The 24,492-nt window shown below is 47.1% G+C and overlaps 1 protein-coding gene across 1 annotated transcript in view; it reads right to left on the bottom strand.

The window, feature by feature from the left end:
- The window catches only part of RARRES1 (retinoic acid receptor responder 1), a 57,648-nt gene extending 33,375 nt beyond the window's left edge, over window positions 1-24,273 (bottom strand). Inside the window, exons 1-4 of the mRNA XM_032343316.1 lie at window positions 23,900-24,273; window positions 8,529-8,591; window positions 5,928-6,111; window positions 2,394-2,530 (exon numbers count right to left, since the gene is read on the bottom strand). Coding sequence (XP_032199207.1) covers window positions 2,394-2,530; window positions 5,928-6,111; window positions 8,529-8,591; window positions 23,900-24,178 — 663 coding nt within the window. The 5' untranslated portion in view covers window positions 24,179-24,273. The remainder of the gene's footprint in view (window positions 1-2,393; window positions 2,531-5,927; window positions 6,112-8,528; window positions 8,592-23,899) is intronic.
- Between the last annotated feature and the right edge of the window lie 219 nt (window positions 24,274-24,492).

Here is a 24,492-nt window from a genome sequence, read left to right as displayed (position 1 = left end):
CAAGAGGTACAAACTTCCAGTTATAAAATAAAAAAACCATGGAGATGAAATGTACAGCACATGGCATACAGTCAGTAACACTGTAACAATGTTGCGCAGTGATGGATGGTAATGGCAGTTTTCCAGGGAGCACTGGCTAACGTACAGAAGTGTCCGATCGCTATGTTGTGCCTCTGAAACTAATATAACATTGACTATCAACATACTTAAAGAAATAATTTTTTTTTTTTTTTACAGTGCTTACTTGATGGCAGGCAAATCTTTGTACTCAGAAGATATTCACTAATGATCCATCCACGGGTGAATCCACTGTTTCACCGATCCATGAAGAAAATGGATTTTAGAAATTTGTCCTTAAGGGTAGTTCATCTTGCCTCTCTTAAAAGCAACTGACCTGGTTGACTGGAAATGCCACACTCTCTCTCTATGTCTTATTTTCCTGACAATAACTCCAGCTTGGGCTAAGCCCACCTGACTCTCTCCAGGCCGACATCTCAGCATGACTGGCCCCCCTCTATATTCATGAGCACAGCTCCTTCCGGGAGCCCGCAGGGCTGCAGAACGCCAAGTCCCCCCCACAATTCCAACACCTCCACTTTTATCCTCGCTCCCACAAGATGAGTTTGTCTCAGTCTTCACTGAGAACACAGAAGCAGTGAGAACTTCCACGCCTCCCACCACGATAGCCAGCCTCCTATCAGCAACTGTGATACTGCACATCCGCCCTCCCCCCAGGTGAACTCTCCATGTTCTAAGAGCATCTCTTGGACAGATCTTATCCTCTTGCCTACTCAAAGATACGAGCTCCAGCAGTTCTTCCTTTCCTTTCCTACAAGTCCACCTTTGCTCCTTGCTACTGGATTTTTCTCACCAACATATAAATATGCCGTTAAACTTTCCAACCTAAAAATACAACAGAAAACAAACTCTCTTTCAACCCTGTGCTTATCCATCCTGCAGCTATGGCCTGTTGCTTTCTTGTTAGTCCCCTTTAGAGCTCAGTTCCTTGAGAGACATGGAGTGTTCACCTCCCTTCTCCCAGTCATTCCCAACATACTTCACTTAGGTCTTTACCCACACTGTGCCAGTGAACTAGCTCTTGATGAGCTCTCCAGTGACTTCCAACCGCCTAAGTCAAATAGTCAACCTCAGGTCTCTTTAGGTGGGATTCTCTGGCAGCACTGGATAGAGTCAAGCTTCATCCCTGAAACCTCTTTCCTCTTATCTGAAACCTCTGATGTTACAAGTGTCACAGGACTCCATATAGAACTTTTCTCTAGCTACACATTCTCTGTGATGTCATCCACTCTTGTACCTTTAAATACCATCTATATGGTAATTTAGAATTTAGTCTATATGCCCAGGATCAAGCTCATTTCTTCCCAGATCTGTTCCCCCTGCAGTCTTCCCCAATCAGTGAATGAAAAGTCTATCCTTCCAGTTACTCAGGCCAAAATCCCAAGACTCATCCTTGACTTTTCTCCTTAGCTAGATGGAGAAGATCTCCATCCAGCCCATATAACAAACTGATGGCCTAACTTCAAACTACATGAAGAACGCAAACACTTCTCATGACCTCAACTGCGGCCACTGGTCCCAGTCATCCCAGGCTTTGCCTAGATTATTGCCAACGCTTCGGTGGTCTCCCTGCTTCCACTGCTGACTCTCTCTGGTCTGTTCTCAACACAGCAGCCAGAATGATGGTATTGTAAGTCAAATCATGTCACTCCTAGGCTAAAAATGCTCTAATGAGTAAAAGACAAGGTTCTTCTACTGGCCCGTGAGGCCTTACAGGAACTGGTCGTCTCCATTTGATTTCATCTCCTGGCACACTCCCTTGCTGACTCTGTTGCAGTCACAGTAGCCCCAAGGCTACTTCTCCAGCCCATCAGCCACGTTGCTGCCCTCAGTTCCTCCTGCCTGAAATCCTCTTCCTTTATGGAGGCATGGCTCACTCACTGCCCCTAGGCCTCTGCTTCACTGTTACCCCTGCTCAAATTAGAGGGGGCTTACTTGAGAAGATATAAGTAGCAATTCTATCACTCCCTTGTATTCCCTTCTCCCTGATTTTTCCCATTGTGCTTAATAGCACCCTTTGACACATAATAACTGTTTATTAGTTCACTATCTTTCTCTTCCCTCACCAAAATTAATTTCAGTGAGGGCAGCTATACCGTGTTTTTTTGTTCACGGCTAAATCCACACTCTTTAAAACTATACCTGGTCCATTGCAGGCATGGACATATTTACTGAATGAATGACATGCAAGTGTCATGTCAGCATGTAAAACTGTTTCCGTAAAACTAGAAATTCAGAATAACTTAGTCTTAGAAATCTGCTCTGCTTGTATCTCTTATGACATAAAATTAATTTTCAGGTTTTTTTTTCCTTACCCATTGGTTAACACTGCTGATCTGTGCCATGTAGTAGTGTAAAGACTGGGTTGTCTTTTCCCACATCACGTAAGAGCTGCCAAGAAAAGCCAAATCCCAAATGGGTCTCAGAGAGGGATCAATATGTCCGTGACTATCTGAGAGGGAAGAAAAAAGAAAAAAAAAGCACCTTTTCATTATGGCATTTTGGAGACACAATTTCACATGTTTAGGAACAAATAGGAACGGAAACTCAGCCACATCAGACCTCGCTTACAGCAAGACCTTGTGCTGGACACATGCACAAAGTCTGTTTCTACATCATACAGAGATTCCCCTGCTTCAGTACGTACAACCTACTGGGTAAAGCTACTCTAAAAAAATGAAGGGCTATTTGTTGTACCATATTAATGCAAAGTAAGAGCTAGAATGATATTCAAAGTTAAAGTCTTATTAGTTGAGAAGCATGTTAATATTAGATTGAAAAGTCTATCAAGTATATTCTCTACATTACCTTCTGGTCTGGGTTTACAAGTCCATGCAATGTTCTTTGCCGATTGCTCAATATCTTTGTCCTTCACTAATCATCGGCTTTAAAGCTAATCAGTGAATTGCCAGTACCTCTGTCACTGATTTTGACCACATGAAGAAATCAAGTGGGTTTTCCCCTGTGGTACTGTTTTTGGAACTGCTATCTTTTCATTTCAACACGTATTTATAAAAACCTACTTTATATCAGATGCTGCTAGAGGTGGGGATACAATGATTAATAAACCACCTTTTGTGACTTTTAGGAACTCAAATTTCAGCACGTAATTAATTTATAAGATAACTGTTCATAGACCATCCTTTTATGCAATTTGGTGGAGCTATTCTCAGTTTAAATAAAGGCTCAGTAATAATATGAGACTATGCTGAGTGAAATCAGTCAAGCAGAGAGAGTCAATTATCATATGGTTTCACTTATTTGTGGAGCTAACAAATAGCATGGAGGACAAGGGGGGTTAGAGAGGAGAAGGGAGTTGGGGGAAATTGGAAGGGGAGGTGAACTATGAGAGACTAAGGACTCTGAAAAACAATCTGAGGTGTTTGAAGTGGCGGGGGGTTGGAGGTCGGGGTACCAGGTGGTGGGTATTATAGAGGGCACGGATTGCATGGAGCACCGGATGTGGTGAAAAAATAATGAATACTGTTATGCTGAAAACAAAAAATAAAAAATTTTTAAAAAAAAATAATATAATATGTGAGGAATAACAACAAACTTATTGGGAAACTAATCCTTGGAACAATACTCTTTAGCATAAATTCTTCTCTGTACAGGTGGAACTTGACTTGGCTGGTTTATAATGCCAGTCAATTCAAGGAGCATTCATGGATTGTGTGGGTGCTGTGAGAGACCCAAAGATGGGTCCCTACCCTCCGCTCGCTGATACTGCAGAAACACAGCTGATAACCCGCCTCAAGAGGAGGGAGATCAAAATGCTGACAGAGCATAGGGAAGGGAGAGGTTTCTTTGGGCGGGAGGAATCTGGGGAAAGCTTCACCGAGAAGAGGTTTGAGCTGAGCCTCGGACTCCTGTGGTGCATGCGGGGGTGGGAGCGAGAGAGAGTGAAAGCTTCCTTCATCCAGCCACCCATCACAGGACTCATCTCAGAGTGCTCCTGTGGGCTCAACAAAGCCATTGCTAGTAGGCAAGTTAGTTACACTGAACGCTGGGAATAACAAGGATGGCTGACAACCCTGCTGCAGACTCATTTAGGTGGCCGGACCCTGGGCTGGTTGTTCTCAGGTCTTCAGGATTTTCCTCTGTAGCATACTTGGGCTCAACTAAAGGAAGTCTGTAAATTCATTAGAAAAGTGAAAGTTGTACTTGTCACAAAAACTAAACGACCACCTCTTTAGGGGAAAAATAGTGTGGAGTGAGGATATCCTGAAACGGATTAGATGGTCTCACCCATCAGTTGTAGAGAACACTGCCCTCCAGAAGCCTAGCACCCCAGACTGACTGCGCACGGAACAGAGGCTGCTGAGATCCGAACTGGCCAATCTGAGGACTGCACCACAGTTCTGACTCACTCTTGTCTAAAACCAAACCCTTACAGTTTTAATAATTTTGTATACAGAGATAGGCTATAAATAGTACCATTATATGCCTCCACTGAACTTAAAGTGACAACAGAACTTGTAAATTGTTAACAAAAAGGTGCCCTCTATTAAAGTAAGTTTTTGGAGCTTTATGCCACACAAGTTAGATTGTTACAGAATGATCCTTGTGGGCATGTAGGACATATTAATTGAACAAAATTCAGTTTACTTCATGATTAAAAAGTATCCAAAATGTAGTGATCCTGTAGCAAATATTCGAAGAAAAGGTCCTATTACAGTTTCTAAAATTTGTGCTTTAAGGAGACTATATAAAATCTTATTTTCCCAGCTAATGCGAAAGGGAGGAAATCCCTAAATAAATGTAGATTGTAAGCATCAGTCATGAGCTCATTTATTTCAGACAGTACTAAACATAAGGAAATTTCAAGATTTTGAATTGTCTCTCATAATTCTCTGGGACAGGATTCAAGCTGAGTTGTTAGAGAATGACTATGGGAAACACCCAAGTTTCTGAATTTTAGAAAGGCAAGGAACAGTATTCTACATGCAGGTTTTTAAGAACACTTAGTCTTGACAAATGGAGGGGGGCACAGATGTGCTCAGGAGTGGAGACCACAGGTCCTGCCATGTGGACATGGGTCCATTACAGTCTCTGGGCAAACGAGGGAGCCGGGAGAGAGCATGGGATGCAGAGTGCTACACTGGTCAGATGTCAAGCTTAATACCCGAGCACAAGTCCAGAGATGACTTTTGTGGTTTTGCAAATTGGATTTGCCAGTAAGTGCTGAGTCTCAGCTACTGCCCACACATGCACTCAATAATGCTGAGGTCAGAAAGCAGGAGTTCTGCTTCACTTCAGCTGAGTCACTTCGGAGGGCCAGGCTCATTTCTTATTAAAGACGGCACCACTGCCCATTAGCTCTTGACCTAAGTGAGACAAACTTGATTCTGCTGCAGCCTCCCAGCAAGGCCCCGAGACAGCTGGCTCGCCCAGCTCTGCGTGGACGTCTGCGGTGGGCATCGTGGGGGTCTGGCGATGGTGCCTCATCACGTACGTTTCCAAGGCCAACACTGAAAAATCTTTAGAAATGTCGCCTCACTCTGGGTTCAGCCCTGAAAACTTCCCTGCTATGTGCCTCTCCTGTAGCAACTCTACCTCTTCTTTGAAGGTTGAGCTCTCACCCTGACCCTTGTCTGGGATGCATAGTGGGGAGATTAAAAGGGCACCAAGAGCTCTTGATGGAGTTACCATATTATCCTGGAGATGAACAACAGGAAAATGATAATTCTGAGTTGGTTTTTTTTTTTTTTAAAAATAAAGAGGTGTACCACATTCTATAGATGAATTAAAGTGCCACTTTGGGGATAAAAATGTACATGATCATTCTATTTAGGATTTAGTCATTACATACATTCCCTAATACAGAAATTCCAGACACTGGTTCATACCAGGTATGCTGGTGACATCCAGGGGGGTTTTAAGTTGCTTCATGTGCTTATAAAGCAGGTAATCCTCTTCTTGTCTTTTGTTCTTCTCAATGAGCCGTGTACAAGTCACATTAATAGCTGGTCTGGGTTTCTGGTTCCTGAAAAATACTCGAGCAGAACATTTCCCCAAATGCTCCTCACCAACCTGAAATAAAGATTTTGGGATTAAACAGAACGGCTACTTATCACTGCCCACTGACCCCAATACACAGCTACACACAGGATCGAGAAGTTCCTTGTATTGGCATCAATACAGATGCAGTGGTCTTGGCTTTGTGGAAAGTGATTTCTGAACACAATGGTCCTTCCTCTTTGCTGTCATTTAAACTCCTGCTTTCCGACAATGCCCTTATACAATAATGCTGGGCCTATCTGAAAGAAAGATTGTTGGTGCCTCTTGAGTACTGCTTGGTTCCAACCTCAAGGGCAGTAGGTAGTTTTTCTACTGTGCACCAACATAATGCTTAGCTGGACCTCAAGCTTGCTAACTTGAACCAAAAGATGAAGTTGGTTCCCATTAAAAAAAGTGACAACATCCTCATGCTGCCTTATGAATTCAGCTCTCTGATGCCAACTTAACAGATGAAGATACTGAAGTCTAAGGAGGAACTTACTCCAAGGTCTCCCAGCTAGTAAATGCTAAGCCAGGAGTTGAGTTCATGTCTATCTGATGCCAAAACCCTGGCTCTATACTAACTCCATCTCTCTACTCCAAGATCTAATTTGGAAGGAATGGAGACAAATGGCACCCAAATTGGACCAATCCGAGGGATGTCTATTTGCACTTATATTTAAACACAGACATACTGAGTACTCTGGGATCATCCCCTCACTTTTCTTCCAGTCCAGAGACACTTGGAGGTGGACAGTTAGATGCTTCAAATAAACATTAAATGTATGACTCAACCACAGGACAGTGCTTCTTCATCCTCATCAGTCACAAATTCCTTACCCCAACAACAAAAAAAGCCAGAATATATTCCCAGAAAAATGCACATATGCTCAGACCATCACCACTAAGCCTAGAATTTGAGGAAGTTCATGGGCCACTAGTCAAGGCCCCACCCAAACCCATCCATGGGCCCCTCGTTAAGAACTCCTGTTACAGAGTGGTGGGTTGAGCAGTTCAGTTCTTTTCACTTTTACAGTCATTGAAACTGGAGGACAACAACCAAAAAGAAACTTTAAATAAAAAAAGCTCACAAGGAGACAAATTTTAATGAAAATTGGATCTGCTTAGTAAGTCCATTTCTAGCACTAACTCAAAAAAACTGAACTATGCTTTACAATGGGAGAGCCTTCCGTGAGTGCTACTTGGAATGAGAGGAGATTTCAGTAGTGCCTTAAAATCCTAATTATCGGCCACAACATGAAGAAAGGTGAAGGGGGCATCCCGGAAGAGGCTTATCAAAGGCAGAAGAGAGAGCTGGCACATAATCTCTTTTGATGTCTAAGCTGTTTCCAGGAAAGAAAAAAGAAACCGGGTATTGTCTCCTTTCATTTTCCTTCCTTTTCCTACCCTCCCACCCCGAAACAGCTCCACAGAATCAAAGCAAAGCACTCTCCTCATCCCCTGAAATGGAGCATTTCAACTGGTTAGCTGCGCTCTTCCCAGAAACATTGTTGGTCAACATAATCTGTTTTCCCTTTACCTTTAATCTAACACTTTCAGTTTGCAAAGCTAGAAATCAAAACGGTCTTCCTCATGCTTTAAGAAGATGTTTAGCTCTTAAGCAGAGCAGCAAAGTCAGAATACACAGCTATGTGGTTAGAATTTATTTCTATGTACTGGTAGGCATTCTTCCAGAAGCCTCCCTGTGGGCTCGGGGCCTGGGGTCATGCCTTCCCTTTGGAAGCTCTGCCCCCTGAGACACTTGAATAGGATGCTGCCTGCTTTGAATCAGCACCACGCAGACAGCATCTGGGCTGGTCTGTCCACCCAAGTTCCAGCTGCTGACTCCCAGCTCAGCCTAGCACATGGCAGCTCATCTGGTTCTAATTTGGGTATGAGTCTTCTGTTTACTCTCTTCTTAAGATCAGGTAAAGGAAACTTGGCAAACCATGGCCTGACTTGGTCAGGATTCTAGAGACATTAATAATGCCTGCGGCATACATTGCTCTGTGTTTTAGAGAATACTTCTGTATAGGAGCTCGTGGGATTGGCCTCATGCGAAGCTAGCCTGCTAAGAAAATGTCAAGAGCTGACAGGAAGAGGAACAGGTTGACATTTGGGAGTGAGTCACTCTAAGCATTTAGAGGTGTGAGGAGGGGGTACCAAAGGAACTGTGAAATTCCCTCCCAGGGGCAAAGGAAGGAGGGGATGGTGGCTCTGGGACTGTTTTAAATGCAGTCTTGCATAAGGCCATGGAGTTGAAGGCGTTCGATCGTGGGTTCCTGTTAGCTCTGCTCTTTAATTCTTGAGAACACAAAACAAAGCATTAAAAAAAAAAACCCAAACCAGAAGCTAACCTCCAGGTCAATATACATTCAGACTTTCACCTTTTAAAAAAAAAAATCCACAGGAGTTGCTAACTGGATTCTTCAGCGATTGTGGCAGCTTACCTCTGGGTTATAGTGATCTGTGGTAAACACCAGGTCCACCTGACATCCCTTCTTTGGATTAACCTGAAACAGAGGAATGGAATCTTAGCCTAGTAGAATATCTGTTAACATCTTGCTATTGAAGAATCACTCTCTTGGGATAGCAGGGCATACAAACAGTAGCCCTAGCATTTATACCGGAATAAAATCATGTTTTACAAGGGGAAAAGAGTTCAAATTTTGCTCCAGTCATGATACTCTGCTTGCTAGTGTGACATCTACTCACAAAAGGGGGTTGAGGAGGGAAAATGGTTGTATGGAGGGGGCTGGTTGGCTTTGTGAGACAGGATGTGTAAAGGTCAGGCTGGTGGGGGGGGTGCGGCAGAGGGAGGGATATGCATTCATGCATTCAGGTGCCAGCCAGGGGGAGCCCTCATGCTCCTTGCGGCTATGGTCAACAGCGAAGATGGCACAATGGTGCGCCCCATTATGGATAATGGGTTTTCAGATGGTGGTAAATGAAGAAGGGGGGTGTGGGCAGAAGTGGCTACTTTCACTAAGGTGCCCCAGGAGGATGCCTCAGCTCCAACGCACCCCCAGACCCTGCAGGCAGAGGGGACCTGCCCCTGAGGCTGGAGGTCTGGGATAGGATGGAGTACAGACACTGAAGACCCTCAGACGTATGCCTCTCCCTCCCGGGTGGCTTCATCAGCGGGTATATTTCTGAACTCCAGAAATGCACATGCAGCCTTTTCAACTTGTCATCGACTCCGAGGCACAGTTTTAGACTTGACAAAGTCATATCACTGAGGCAATTTTAACTGTTTAGAAGGACTTCATCCCATTTGCCATCAAGTAAGACTCTGGAAATACCGATTTCCTTCGAATCTCAGCCCAGAAACACAACCACCAAACAGGATAGTTATTTTAAATATGCCAGATATCATCCATTCCTATTTTAGATCCTTAAGTAATCCTGGAAAGCTAGAGAACGGAGGCATAGGATGCTCTGGCAATTATTTACATAAAGACTATTGAAACATGTGAATGTACAGATGTCACTGTGTTGGGGGTGGGGAAGCCCCCAGAGCAGTGCGCAGGGGCAATCTGCTTTGGACTCATTTTCAATTTTGAAAAAGTTCTGGGGGCACCTGGGTGGCTCATTGGCTTAAAGCCTCTGCCTTCGGCTCAGGTCATGATCCCAGGGTCCTGGGATAGAGCCCCCCATTGGGCTCTCTGCTCAGCAGGGAGCCTGCTTCCTCCTCTCTCTCTTCCTGCCTCTCTGCCTACTTGTGACTCTCAAATAAATAAATAATTTTTAAAAAAAAAAATAAAAGAAAAGAAAAAAAAGAAAAAGTTCTGGTGTAAGTTGAAACACAGACTTCAATGTACAGAATTCACACACACAAGTCTGACTTCTTCCTCATTCCGTGTTTGCCACCTACCCTGCCAAGCACAGCGTGAGGTATGGGATGCAGAGAAACAGAACATCCAGTCCAGCCTTACCAGAAACCCACTGCTACTGTGGCAACAGGCAAGTCACTGGAGACATAGCATGCTCATGAGTGTGGCGGAAAGCTGTGCGTGTGCAGGGCGCTAAGCGAAGGGAGGCCTGAACTGGTTCTTTGAGGAGCAGGTACTGGCTGGCCAAGGGTGTGGGAATAGTAGGGAATGCCATTCCAGGGGAGGCAATGAAGCCAGAAAAAAGGCTGTATGGGGAGATGGGCACAAGGTCCTGGAAAGCCTTTTTTTTTTCCCCCCAAATGAAGAGGACTTTGAACTTCATCCTGAGCTCAGGGAGGAAGTTCCCAGCAAACATAACTACAGTACTTAGGGTGTTGTCAAGAATAAGATAGGGCATTAAAAGGGCTTAGACAGGGTCAGGGTAAAAGGTCAATATACTTCACTATTTTTATCATTAGGAAAATCTAGAGACCTGAGGGAGAGAAAGAACCATGCTGGAAATTAGAGTCTGGCCCAAGTTCCAGGCTAGGGAAGAATGGTAACATGGACTTAAGGTTGCTTTGTTTGGTTTACTTGCACCTGAAGCTCCCGGTGAGTGGTGGATGGGTCTGAGATCTGTATGGAAGTCACAGGATAAGGCGGTCCATGGCCCCTCTCTCCAAGACTTCTCTACTTTGGGGTCTTCGCTTCCCAAGTTAAAGGAACGTGAGGAGTGGTGGGCTTGCTGCCCTTGACTCTCACACCACGGTGGGACCCACCACGAACTAGAACTCGGAGAAGGCAGCCCCTCCGCTTGCCAGCAGGTTCTAAACCTTGAAACGCTGTTCGTGCCAGCCCTGGGCCCTCTTTACCTGCTACATGCAGGACCTTCGCTTACACCCACTTCCAGCTCCCCCACCCCCACCAAGTGGGCCTCCGATAGGAGGGTCAGGGACCATCAAACTTCGTTATCAGTAATGCATGGGGGGTGGTGATTATTTGCCATAGGAAAGGATTAACAAAAGTCTTCCTCATCCTTGATAAAACTGTGCATATTTTAAATGACCTACTTAAGATAGTATTTGAAAACAGTTTTTTGAAAACACACAGAGGAAAAAGGAGGTATCAGTACTTACTCTGGGTAGGGAAACAAACAGAACTCGATTAACAAAGGCTGTGAGCTGAGTCAGAATGGAGTCTGGCCTTCTGAAGAGTTATTTGCCTTGCTGATTTGATTTCCTTATTTTAATCAGGCACTCTTAAAAGCATCTACATTTGGTCCAAAATAAGATTTTTGTATTTTTGGTTGCACTTTATCAGTTACCAAGAGCAGAGCTTTTATCTCCCACAAGGGCCTCTTCCTCCTTCCTGGCATGAGTCACAGCTCCTGGGGGGCCACTTTGCTGTTCCTCCGGAGATAAGCCCGGTGAGCCTCACCAGCCAGCCTGGGCTCCATCGGGGACAGAGTGAGTGTCTTGTGCCCCCTGGCCGTTGCAGGGCTGTGTTTGCCTCTGGCTCTCTTTGATTACAACTGTTCTGCCGTAAAGAGTCCTCTGTTGGACATCCACCGCAGGAGCTCGGAGTGCAGTGCTAGGTGCTGAACATGGGGCGACAACGCAGTGGTACCCTGGGCCCTCAGTGCAGTGTGGCGGTGGGGGGGTGTAGGAGGAGAAGGACTTCAAAGAGATCCCTTTGGAACTTGATTATAGATGACTTAAGAGCTATGAAAGGATACCTGGAGGACTGATCTAGTCTCAGGATTGGGGAAGTGACCCCTAAATGGAACGGTAAAGATTAAGAAGGAATTGACTAGGGCAGAGGAAGCAGTCCAGGCCAGTCATCCCACGGGGAAGCAACGGTGGGGCGGAAGTTCCCCGAGGAGCTGCCGCTGGGGCCAGAGGGCAGGGAGCCAGGATAAGGAGGGGCCACCCCACAGGCTATGGTGAGGATTTTATCCGCAGAGAAATAGGAAGCCAGGAGAGACGGAAGAGATTTTAAAAGATCCTTGTACTGGAGTGTGGCGAGCTGGAGCCGGAGTAAGGAGGTGTCCAGCGTGAGCACGGGGCACAGAGACTGCAGGAGGAGAGCAGAGGGTCGCGGATGAACCAAGGTGGGGATGGTGGAAATGGAGAGAAATACACGGTGGGCAGATAGGAGGGCCACAGTAGAAGGCAAACACTGAATGTAATTCAAGAGCAGAAATAACCACTAGCATGTAAGTTTTACATTAGGACATTAGTACACCAACCATCATTTAAACAATGCTTGTATTTAGAGAACAACAGCTACCCTAGTGGGTCTGTGCGGGGGACGGCTCTGAGCACCCCACATGTCCTAACTATGCTAACAGAGCTCTGAAGGCCAGTTCAAACTCATGAGTAATCAGAGAAATGCAAATTAAAGAAGCCTTGAGGTATCTCCGTAACATCACTGGCAATACATTAGAAAGTGGCTAGGGGGGCGCCTGGGTGGCTCAGTGGTTTGGGCTGCTGCCTTCGGCTCGGGTCATGATCTCAGGTCCTGGGATCGAGCCCCGCATCGGGCTCCCTGCTCCGCAGGAAGCCTGCTTCCCCCTCTCTCTCTCTCTCTGCCTGCCTCTCTGCCTACTTGTGATCTCTGTCTGTCAAATAAATAAATAAAATCTTTAAAAAAAAAAAAAAAAAAGAAAGTGGCTAGGGCTACCTGAGGGACGGGTTTGGGGGCTGACCGAGAGAAGTCTGATGTAGACTGGCTCGGGGACAGTCTGGCTGGCGTGGTCACATCATGCTTACACATGCCCTGCAAGCTAGCGAACCCACCTCTGGTTCACAGCCCACAGGAACTGGGACGCTGGTTCCTGGGGTCTCACAGCAGGAGGTTCCTCGAGGCACCATATGTGTAAGGGGGAGCTGGAGGCACTCTGGGGTCCATCCCCAGAAGGTGGGCAGTAAAATGGGGGTACCGGCCACAGAGTGCCATTCGGGGCCACAGGGAGCAAACTAGCTGACATACAGCAATGTACATGGATCCGAAATTCTGAGAGTGAAAAGAGAAACGTATGTACAGCATAAAACCAGTTACAAAAAATTGTCTAAATAAAAATTTGCACACGAACCCAACAATATCTTTTGTAAGAATACAGACAAACAGATGAATACACATCTGACTTTTTTTTTTTTAACACATTGTATTTTTTTTTTTTATTTTTTATTTCCAGCATAACAGTATTCATTATTTTTGCACCACACCCCGTGCTCCATGCAATCCGTGCCCTCTATAATACCCACCACCTGGTACCCCAACCTCCCACCCCCCGTCCCTTCAAAACCCTCAGATTGTTTTTCAGAGTCCATAGTCTCTCATGGTTCACTGACTTTTTTGATGGTGGCCCACGGAAGGTGGGGGAACGGGGATACAAGAACAAATTCCAGAAGGAGCCTCCGTGGACCAAAGACAAAAACGGCTCCCGAAATGAGGTGTGGTTCTCCCTCAGCTTTGGACCCAAGACGGAGAGCCCACGAACAGGCCTTTAAAAAGATAGAAAGTGGGGCGCCTGGGTGGCTCAGTGGTTTGGGCTGCTGCCTTCGGCTCGGGTCATGATCTCAGGGTCCTGGGATCCAGCCCCGCATCGGGCTCTCTGCTCGGCAGGAAGCCTGCTTCCCTCTTTCTGTCTCTCTCTCTCTGCCTGCCTCTCTGCCTACTTGTGATCTCTGTCTGTCAAATAAATAAATAAAATCTTTAAAAAAAAAAAACAAAAGATAGAAAGTCATTGAAAAATGCTAAGTCCGAAGTAGCTGAGCATGGATGTCCTCACCCCATCATAAGGAGCCCAACTCTCCCCATCGGCTGATCCTCCCTCCACAGCTAGCTCTTGGCTTGCTACAGCTGCACGGGGCAAAGCTAATCCATCCATTCATAGCTATTATAAAGAAAAAAAAGCTAAATAGGTATTTTTTTTTTTAAGAGTTTACTTCTGGGAAAGGTGACAACAGTTCCGGCTTCCCTGAGGGAAGGAGCGTTCCTGGAATATAGCTGGTCATGGTGCTTATGCCCTCCCCCACCCCACATCCCCTCCCCACTGCAAAACTGTCCAAGTGGGAGACAGATTTAGGAGTCTTATCTGTTTCTTCAAACACAGCAAGAGACACTACCTGCTGTTCTAATATTTTCCAGAATATTGGCCCTTTATATAAAGGGAAAGTCCACGAACAAAGCAAATGACTGTGTGAATGCATAACCTGAAGGGATGAATTAGCAGTTCTTTGCTACAGATTTCTTTTTAATTATGTATAAAAGAGGATTTATGGGCTGTAGCCTAGAAAAAACTGCTTTACAGTCAGGGACCACTAATGATGTGGATTATAATCTAATCTGTCTTGTTTTCCAGGTTTCTTGGTTTTGCCCGCACTGGCCACGAGGAAAGACAGCCCCCTCCCATGTGCACTTTTCACAAGCCAAGCCTCACAACGTGCTCTTAGGGGAAGGAGCAGCACTTAGATTTTGGGCTTCCCTTGCAGTAGGGAGGCAAACAGACTGCTTTTAAAGTCCTGTTTGAGGGGCGCCTGGGTGGTTCAGTGGGTTAAAGCCTCTGCCTTCAGCTCAGGTCATGATCCCAGAGTCCTGGGATCGAGTCCCAGGGAGCCTGCTTCCCCCTCTCTCTCTTCCTGCCTCTCTGCCTACTTGTGATCTCTGTCTCTGTGCAAAATTAAAAAAAAAATCTTAAAGTCCTGTTTGAGAAAGTGTTCAAAGGAAAGTGTACGAAGGAGGACTGGACTTGGTAGACTACATTTTGGGGGAGAGGGTAAGAGACATGCTCCTCAAATCCTTAGCCAATGGGTCTCAAGCACTGACTGCATGCTTGTAGGTAAGGCATCCTGCTAGCCACAGGGAAAGAAAAAATGATAAAGGCAGGTTGCATATAACAGGCTCTCACTACATGCTCCTTGGGGTTCTACACCGCCTGTGTGTTTGCAGATCCCAAGAGCCATTTCGGGTAGATACAGTCATTGCTCCATTTTAAGGATGAAGAAATGGAGTCAACCACCCACAGTCAAGAGCTAGTAAGCAATAATCCCCAGCTTCCGACTGCTGCTCTGCTCCCACAAGGCACAGAAGCTGAAGCGGGCCAGCAACCTCTAAGAGAAGGTGGAAAGAAAGCTCTTGAATGTGTGCCTGAGGGGCTAGAGGAAAGGGAGGGAGACAGATGGTGCTTATAACCATGGTTTCTACAGACAAGACCGCCGGAACCTTCTGGAAGGACAGGGCCGGGCATGTGTGTGATTTTCCTAGGGCAGCCATAGCAAAGTACCACAAATTGGCTGCCTCCACAGAAACGGATACTCTCAAAGCTTTGAAGGCTACAGCTCAAAATCAAGGTGTTGTCAGGGCTGTGTCCCCTCTGGGGTCTGGGCAGAATCCCTCCTTGCCTCTCCCTGGTTCTTGGTGGCAGCCAGAAGTCCTTGACTTCTCCTCAGCTCGCAGCTGCAGCATTTCAGTCTCGGCTCTGTATTTATATATTTATTTATTTTTAGGATTTTATTTATTTGGCAGAGAGAGAGATCACTTAGCAGGCAGAAAAGCAGGCAGAGAGAGGCGGGGAAGCAGGCTCCCTACTGAGCAGAAAGCCCGATGCGGGGCTCGATCCCAGAAAGCGGAGATCCTGACCTGAGCCAAAGGCAGAGGCCTAACCCACTGAGCCACCCAGGCACCCCTCGGCTCTGTCTCTAAACGGTATCTTTCTCTCATGTGGTCTTCCTCTAAGAACATCTGTCCTTGGATTCGGGGCCCTAATGCAGCACGGCCTCATCTTAATCTGATTATATCCACAGAGACTGTATTTCCAAGGAAGGTCAGATGCACAGGTGCATGGGTTAGGACTTCAGTGCATTTCTCTGAGGACACAACCACCCCCAACCAGTGCGTAAGTGAAGATGATCTGAGCTTTTGTAAGGAGCCCAGGATGCGCTATTTCAGGTAAGGTATATAGGGGAATAGGAGCCGGCGCAGGTGAGGAAATCTCTGGGGAGGCCTGGGACTGGCGAGGAGCCTGGCACAAGGGAGGGAGTGTGAGCCCCGGCATGGAGGTGAGCAGCCAGGCTGGGAAGTCGGCAATTTAACGGACGGATATACTTGGAGTGAAGGTTAAGATGGTGGATTGGGGCCAGATTAGAGAAGGCCTCTTACAGAGACTTTATTCTAGAGTGGTGACTCTCCAACTTAAGCGGCAACAGTATCTCCTGGAGAGCCAGCTAAAATCCAGTGTGGTGGGGCGCCCCTCCGGAGTGTGGGGTCAGCACCAGGGGACGGCCCAGGGGATCAGCATTTTAAGGCGTGCCAGGTGGCTCTGCTGCCGCTGGTCTGGGGATTACCATTTGAGACCTTCTCTCGAGGTGCTGAGTGGAACCGTTGAAGTTCTGAGGGAGGGGCAGAGGTGACAAGTAGCTCCAGTGACCGTGACAGTCACCAGCATATAGATGACCGAGAGACGGAGGACACAACAATTCTGAGGGCCCAAGTCTTTCTTGAGGACGAAATGGAGGAATGTAGCTCAAAGTCTGGTTGACATGGTGTCCCTGGCCATTAGGTCATGGGGCCTCAGAAGGTTAAGGTACCCTCTGCTTCAGGGAGCCCAACCAGTAAACTCCATGACAGCACAGGACAGGCTCTTGCGCAAGCCGGGGCACCTGAAGGCAGCACTCTGGACCGAAACGGTTCAAATACAGAAAATGCTGACGAAAATTCACTCCTTGCTTCCTATTACATGGGGAACTACTTTGCCAGGTAAAGACATTTTATATAGAAGTTAAAGAAGACATTTTATATAGAAGTTATAAAGAAGTTAAAACGGGGGCGCCTGGGTGCTCAGTTAGTTGAGCAATCAACTCTTGATTTCACCTCATATCGTGATCTCAGGGTCATGGAATCAAGCCCCGCGTCGGGCTCTAGGCTCAGTGGGGAGTCTGCTTGAGGATTCTCTCACTCTGTCTCTCTCTCTCTCCCTCCGCCCCTGCTCACGCACACTCTAAAATAAATGAATAAAATCTTCTAAAAATTAAAAATAAATTTAAAAAAGAAGTTAAAACTCTGCAAAGTCATGGCTTACTTTTAGTACAAACCCATTTACTATAAAACATAAAGGTTTGTTTTCATGTCAACGGATCAAAGATTCTTCTCCCAGCAAATGTCTGGACTATACTTACATTAGATACAATACAGTGTTTGTTTAAAGTCAAGTCATGGAAATATCGGTGTGAATATTGGAAATAAACCTGAGGACCTTAATGAGGGATAGAGAATAGATGTTTATTTCATTTTAGAAACGTAACATCCCCTTTACACTCACTCAAAAACCTGGAGCCGATGAAAGAGCAGAAATGGCGTCCCCAAGAAGGCTTGCTGTCGGCTGCCACAGGGAGACCATGGAAATGCTGTGACTTGGAGAGTTTCCAAAGACACGATTTTGCCAAAAGCTAATCTACAGAAAGAAAACCCTGTGCTCAGGGGGAAACACGGTCCTTGCTTTTCCTGTCTTCGTGGATGGTTGCTCAGCACAGTCCCTTCATCTTGCCTGAGAACTCGTGGTGACAACTTCCAGCTTCATGCTTTCAGGTTGAGGGGGTGGGTGGTGGGGACAACTCCCGCGGGCTTCGAGTTCCGGGGTGATTCTCATCTCCCTTCCCACACACACTGGGCCCCGCTGGCCTGACAGACACAGCTTTTAAATGTCCCCTCCAGCCTTCACATTTAGTAAGAAAACATAAATGTCCTGCCATTTCAGTAAAAGCAAACATTTTCATTCTGGAAGGTTGACTTTATGAGTCAGGCTCAGTGGCAGAGAAGTAAATGAATCATTTGTGGATGAAAATTGCTGTGCTGTTCTTATGTTCTGGACAGAGCTCCAGTGTGTTCCATTATACCTGGGAATTATCATACCGCATTTTCTTCTCTTGGGCAATGCCAGATAAAGTAAACAGTCTACTGAACGAAAGTTCGTGACCTTCTCAGGCTCCATCCCATGCGGTCCAAAGAGACCTTTGCACGTGGACACTCTGCTTTATTAGGTTAAGTACCAGCAGACGGAACGACACAGAGTGTATAGCCAACTCTGATTCCAAGTTCTTGACCGTTGGAAAGAAACTAAGACGGAAATGGCCAGAGGCCGTGTTACCCTCCGCTTCCTCTCTAGCTCAGGGTGGGGCTCACTGGACAAGACTGGTTATGAGAGGGTTACTAGGTAAGTAACCTAGTTACTAGGTAAGTAACCTAGCTGAGTCTCTCTCATCCCTCTAGAAGGGCTGGGCCAGGCCCAGCTTGGGCTGGGCCATGGCCCCAGCACCCTTCCAGCTACCTTTATTTTCCCTGAACAAACATTAATATTTAGTATTTCTTCCTCACAGGGCCCGATGTCAGAGGAATGGAGGAACGAGGAGGTCTGAGGTCTTCCGCAGGATAGAAACAGACATGGTCCTGTTGAGGAGCGAGCACAAGGCAGTCCCCAATCAGGTACCAAGACAGTGTGTCGAGGACAGACGTGTCTGGAGGCAAGGACATTACCAAGGTGGTGGAGACGGGCCAGACAAGAAGCGTGAGTGAGAGCTGCTATTTCGTGGGTCCAGTCAGTGGGTCGTGTCAGGCAGTGTGGGGAGTACTTGCATGAGCCCAGAGCCAGCCCAGAAACTGGGTGAGGTAGGCTGAGTAACAGCCCTCAGCGATGCCCACGTCCTAATCCCTGAGATCTATAAATACGTTACTTACTATGGCAAAGGGAACTTCACCAACGTGAGGACTGAGGGGCCTCAAACTTGGCAGAGAGCCTGGATTATCCCAGTGGCCTTAACCAATGTGTTTACAAGAGTCCTTTTAAGGAGGATACAGTAGTGTTGCATCCAGATGTTGTGCTCTTGGCTTTGAACATGGAAGATGGAAACCAAAGCAGAAACCTGAAGGCGAGAAACAGATTCCCCCCCTAGAGCCTCTGGAAGAAAGGCAGCCCTTCCAACACCCTAAGTTAGACTCCTTTGGACTACTGACTTCTGGAATTGTAAGAGAATAAACCTCTGGAGTCTTTTAATCTATAAAGTTTGTGGCAACTTGTTGTGTACAGCAGTGGAACTAATTACAGATGGTAGCGATTCTTACTGTTGTGCTCCGAGCAGGAAGGTCTTTGGGGACCACCGTGGTTTTATGTCCATCCCACACACAGCTATGGTACAAGACCCCCTTTGACACCTTGACTTTACTGGGTAGAGACGTGCTGACCAACCTCAAGATGTAACCTCGGGTGGAGACTTGCTACGGCTACCATCCCCAGCCACTCCTGTGGGACCAGCTCTGAAAAACCTCTCCAACAGAGGCACCATCTCAAAGGCAAATAAGTGCCAAGGCTGCATATGTGAGGAGAAATCTCTCGAGTGACTCATTGTCCAGAGACAGAGATCAAAGGGCAGGTTGGACTGGGAGCTATTGTGTGTATTTAACATCCAGCCTCACTGATTCCATGCCAGGACTGAGTATTAATAGTCCATCTCTAACAGAACCACCTAGGCTGTTCCAGGAAGAGTGTGCAACTAAGCCAGAGTCCTGGCGGTTAGATTCACGACCCTCCTCCACCAGTGAGCTTTAGTCGGGGCCACTGCTCATAATCTGTGATCACGCACACCCCTGTCTAGGACACCACATGTGGCAAGACAAGTGGAAAAGTGTTGTGGGCTGGTTAAAAAAAAAAAAAAAGTTTGTGGTTCAAAACAATTTATTACAAGGAGGTCAGAAGCATTCCTACTTCCTAGCTCATCTGGGTGCAGCTGGCTTGGGTGAGTGGTGTTAAGTGCCAAGGAGGCCAAGGCCCAAGCTTATCGTCAGGGACAGGTGGACTTTTCCCATCCCGTGCTAGGCCCAGACTCTGCAGTTAGGGTTTTGCGGACCAGACGGGTGCGGGGGTGGAAGGCTGGGCACAGACCTTGGGTGCACCTGTGTCTTTTCAGCACGAGCAATGCCTGGGAGGCAAGGAGAGAGTGTGTCTGTTTTGGGCTCTAGGGTTAGGTTCCATCCCCAGGGTTATGGGAGGGCACACAGAGAGACACTATGTTCATCTTGCAAATCCCACCCCTGTTCTGTGATGATTATAAAAGCAGCTAGGAGGCTTCCTTGAGTGAAAGTAAAGATTGGACAGCGATAGAGGAAGAAGGTTTTCCTTAGCAGAGTAAGTGCTTTCCTAAAAGCCTGTGGCTCAGTGGACAGGCTCTGTTCAGCTGTCAGACACGTGGGCGGGTGCCCGCAGTAGCCCAGCCTGTCTGCCCCGACGGTGGCCTGAGGCCTGCCATTGTTCTGCTCCCAAACCCGCTCCTGCCAGGGGTACCTATTCCCTAATTGCATGCAAACTGTCACATAAACTGTGAAGAGTGGGAGCAAAAAATAAAATAAAATAAAATATATATAATGTCCACAAAATCCAAGTTAAATTTGTAGAAGAATCTGATTAAGTCTCGAAAACTCTTGCTATTGAATTGGGTGTGGATGAGTCAAGGCTGAGCAGGAAGATAAAAGAATAAAAGTAGAGGATTGTACTTTGTATTCTTTGCAAGTGCTCCCTACACTGTAAGTAAACCAAAAGAGGAATGAGATGATCCATAAAGGCTGAGTTTACGTTAGAAAAACTGCAAGGGGTGACAATGAAATGGCCTTGGCCCTATACCCCAAATAGGTGATACATTTACATTTATTGCTTTTAATTTAAATTGAAGCATTGTGAGGTATGGGCATAACCTCCCTTCCCCAGACACAGAAGCCAAGGAGTGAAGCGGACATTCACCTGAAGTGACCAATCCCCAAACAGCAGCGGATTGCTGAGTGGGCTGCTTTCCTCATGAAGTACGTGCACACACGGATCTCTAAATGCCAAGGGAAGGGCTGGCCTCTCATCTCCTAGGGGCAGTGGTCTCAGGACTTGCTAAGACCCATCTCAGTGTAAGGAGCAGCCTCTTAAGGGAGGAAGGAGCTGGTCTAGGATACCCTGGATATCAGCGTCACCCAGCACCTCTCACCACCCCGCACTGTGGGTCATGAGGCTGTGCCACATGCTATGTGGAGGGCAAAACCAGAAGAAAGACGGCACCAGATAGGAAAGTGAGGGAACACAAGCTGTGGTCTGCAATCTCTCCCTATAATTTAGTAAACAGAACAGAACAAAACAAAGCAAAACACTTGGCTCTTTCTGCCGCTGTAGCACTGATTTCTTTTCAAAACTTAGCTACATTGACCACCACAGCTATTACTGGATTTCACCACAAGAGGACGATAGTGTTTCTAAAACACCAAGAAATCAAATCCCTCAGGGCTGGAAGAGGTCTTAAATACCACTATCACTTGGTTCTCCGGTTTTCAAAATCTTTTTGGCTAAAACCCACAGCAAGAACTGCATTCTTCATAGCGAACTAGTTCATAAATATATATTTGAAATGCATTTTAGGTACAATTTACTCTTACATTTGCAAAGCATTCTAATAGTTTGTATTCCAACAAATTTTGTTAAAAATAAACGAACAAACCACAAAGCATCTGCAACCTACCAGCTTGATTTCCTAACCCACTAGTGGGCCATTACTTTGAAAACCCCTGACTTGGCTTCAGCCTCTCACCTTACAAAGGGTTGCACAGACCCTTAGGGTGAAGAGGGCTCCCTAGGAGCTCTACTTTTCACACACACACACCCAGCCCCCTGTTCACCCTAGGGGCAGTCCTGGATGAGTGACAAACATTGTGTAGCAACTGATCACTCACTCTGGAAATGCACCAATTTAATAAAGAATGAAGACCCATTTGGGGGATGTACCATTTTTCACTTCTTGTCAATCTATGACTGTTCTTGGAAGTAGAGCAGAAATTCCTTAAGCCACTACATTGCAAGGTTCACACAGGTGATGTCTGTGCTCCTCACTCAGGTGGCCAAGAGAATTCTTCAAAACTGAATGAATCTCAAAGAGGTTTTCCCATCAACCCCACCCCAATCTGAACTGGGGCCATAATATCCAGCCCAGTGCCAGGCACATAGTAAGTGCTCAAGAAATAACTCATGGATAAATGGATCACCCCTCAGACAGTATAATGGTAACTCACATTTTTATATTTTACAATTGGTACTTCCATCCTCTTACAGAATTCTTAAAAACACCTAGGTGTTTGGCAGAACATGGATTATTTCCACCTTGATCATCCCTGAAGGTGGGTCCTCATTTAGTGGTGATGTTTGAAGATGGTAGAGGAATGGAGAAAAAAAGTTCACTGAATACCTGCAGAAAAACTGAAACCCCTTCACTCTTAAAAGATTCTTGACCCTGAAAGTCAGTGAGCTCTCTTTCCTGGCTCCTTGATTTAAAAACATTTATAACCATTTTCAGAAAAAATGTAAAGGTAAACCAAATGACAAAAGGAAGTTATCTTTTCTTAGAGTCAATACCCTGAATTCTTCTACGTATTAATTACCACTCTCCTCCCCATCCCTGCCCACCCATGCATATCTGCCTCTAATTTATTGATTTATTGCCCCACCCCTTTTTTGGTCAAAGGAGAATTACTTTAGAGTTCAGGAACACTATACTATTACAGATGAAAAACACTGACTGAGCTCCTTGTGGAAGAGACGGAGAATTTTTACTGAATGCACTTGGGTTTCGAGAGAGTTTAGTTATCTCATGAAAGACACAAAGTATTTAATTTTCTTTCAAGGGGATGACTAAACACATAAAAAAAAAAGCAAAGTATTATTATTTAGTTTTTTATGGCCTTGAAAGGAAGAAAAGAATTCCCAGTACTTGAAAACTGACTTTTCTGTAGGGAATAATGAGGGAGCAAATCTTCATGCACCCTCTCTTTGGGCTCTAGGAGGCAGTTACTCTCCTACTTTGAAAGAAAGTTCTCAAGCTCTGTTTCTTCACTTCTCTGATGAACTAGTAACACTGAACTTCTTTTCTCCATGAGAAAGCAAGGATTGTTAAAACAGGGGAGAAGAGTAGGATGCCTTTTTCTAAGAAAAAATTTTATTTCATCCATCAATAAATTTAACCACCTGAGGTACAGGATTAAGTCTTTGAGCAAGAGACACTGCTTCCAAAAGGCCTTCCCCACCCCTGTATCTGACACCAAGTCTAGAACAAAAATCCTACTGCCTCTATTTAAAACTCTATGTATTTACACTCCACACTCAATTCTAGATTTTATGAGACCGAGTCTGCAGGCTTTGTGGGGTATTTGGGGATTACTGGAAAGAGCGTCGCTACTTTGGGGACAGACTGAGTGGAGTTCTGTAACTCTGCAAACTTCTGTTTGATGAAGAAAGCAAAGTAGCTCCACAGACACAAAGAAGTAAGGGTCCAACAGCCAGTGCCTGGAAATCAAATCAGGAGCAGCCAAATTCTCATTCATTCCATTCACATGGAAAGCAGCCCTGGTTCACTCCCATTAAACCAGAAGCCAGCATTAGGAAGGTTCCTGCCCGCCCCCTGCCAACGCACCAATTCCAACCACATCACTCGGAAGCCCTAGGAGCGTCGCCTGCTGTTAAGAGACAGTGCGTCCCGGGTCTGCAGGGGAATGGCACAGATTTTAAAAATCCCGCCCAGGATCTCTGCTGGAGCCAGGTGGGTCTCGCAGTGACCACCCCTTTGGCAAGCACCTCTGGATACTCCCAGACAAGATCAAGCCTCGCCGTTGGGGCCCGCTCCTCAGTTTCCCCACGCACCTCTTTCCCAGGAATGGGAGCTGCCCTGTGAAAAATCTACGGCCTCAGAAACGGCGAACGAGCCAGCCGGCTCCCCGTGGACTCTGCGCAACCATGGGCCGCTGCACGGCCTGACCACTCCGGAGCCGCCGAGGCCCTCGCCCCATCTCCCCCAGCGTCGTACTCCGCGGGGCGGACGGGCGCGCGCGCACAGGTGTCCTGCCCACGCGCTGAGCCGCCGTGTCACCCGGGCACTCACCGTGGCGCGGCCCTCCAGCACGGCGGCCAGCACTCGCAGGGCGCTGGGCGAGCCCGCACGGAAGTTGAAGAAGTGCAGCGCCGCGCGCGCCGCCTGCTGCAGGAGTCCGCTCGGGAACTCCGCGTCCTGGAGCCCGGGGGAGTCCTCCGGTCCCTCGGCCCCCGCGGGTGCCGCCGCTACCCCTTGCAGGGCGAGCAGCAGCAGCGGCGCGAGCAGCAGGACGGCGGGGCGCGGGCCCCAGGGCCCAGACGCGGGCGGCGGTTGCCGGCGGGGCGGCATGGACGCGGGCTGCAGGTGCGGCGTTCGACCGAGCGGGTTCCCGGCGGGCTTTGCCGGCGCTCGAGGAAATAAGGCCGCGACGGGCTCCTCCCCTCCGCCCCCGGGGCGGCCCGCTGCCCGGAGCCTGGGTCCTCGCTCGGCCGCGCCCTCTCAGCGCTTCCTTCGACCCCGGGGCCCCTCCGCCCCGCCCCACTCTGCCTGGGCCCCAGCTGCGCGGGCTCGAAGCCCCGACGCGGCGGCGCCTTTGCGGCGCGGGGCCGGAGCGTCTGGCCCAGGCTGCGCTGGCAGAGGGACCGGGGTGGGGTGGGGGGGCA

This window comes from Mustela erminea, chromosome 1, assembly GCF_009829155.1.
Source record: "Mustela erminea isolate mMusErm1 chromosome 1, mMusErm1.Pri, whole genome shotgun sequence".
Taxonomy (NCBI): domain Eukaryota; kingdom Metazoa; phylum Chordata; class Mammalia; order Carnivora; family Mustelidae; genus Mustela; species Mustela erminea.
The sequence above is the reverse complement of the archived record's forward strand: the minus strand, read 5'-3'. Positions and strand labels throughout refer to the sequence as shown.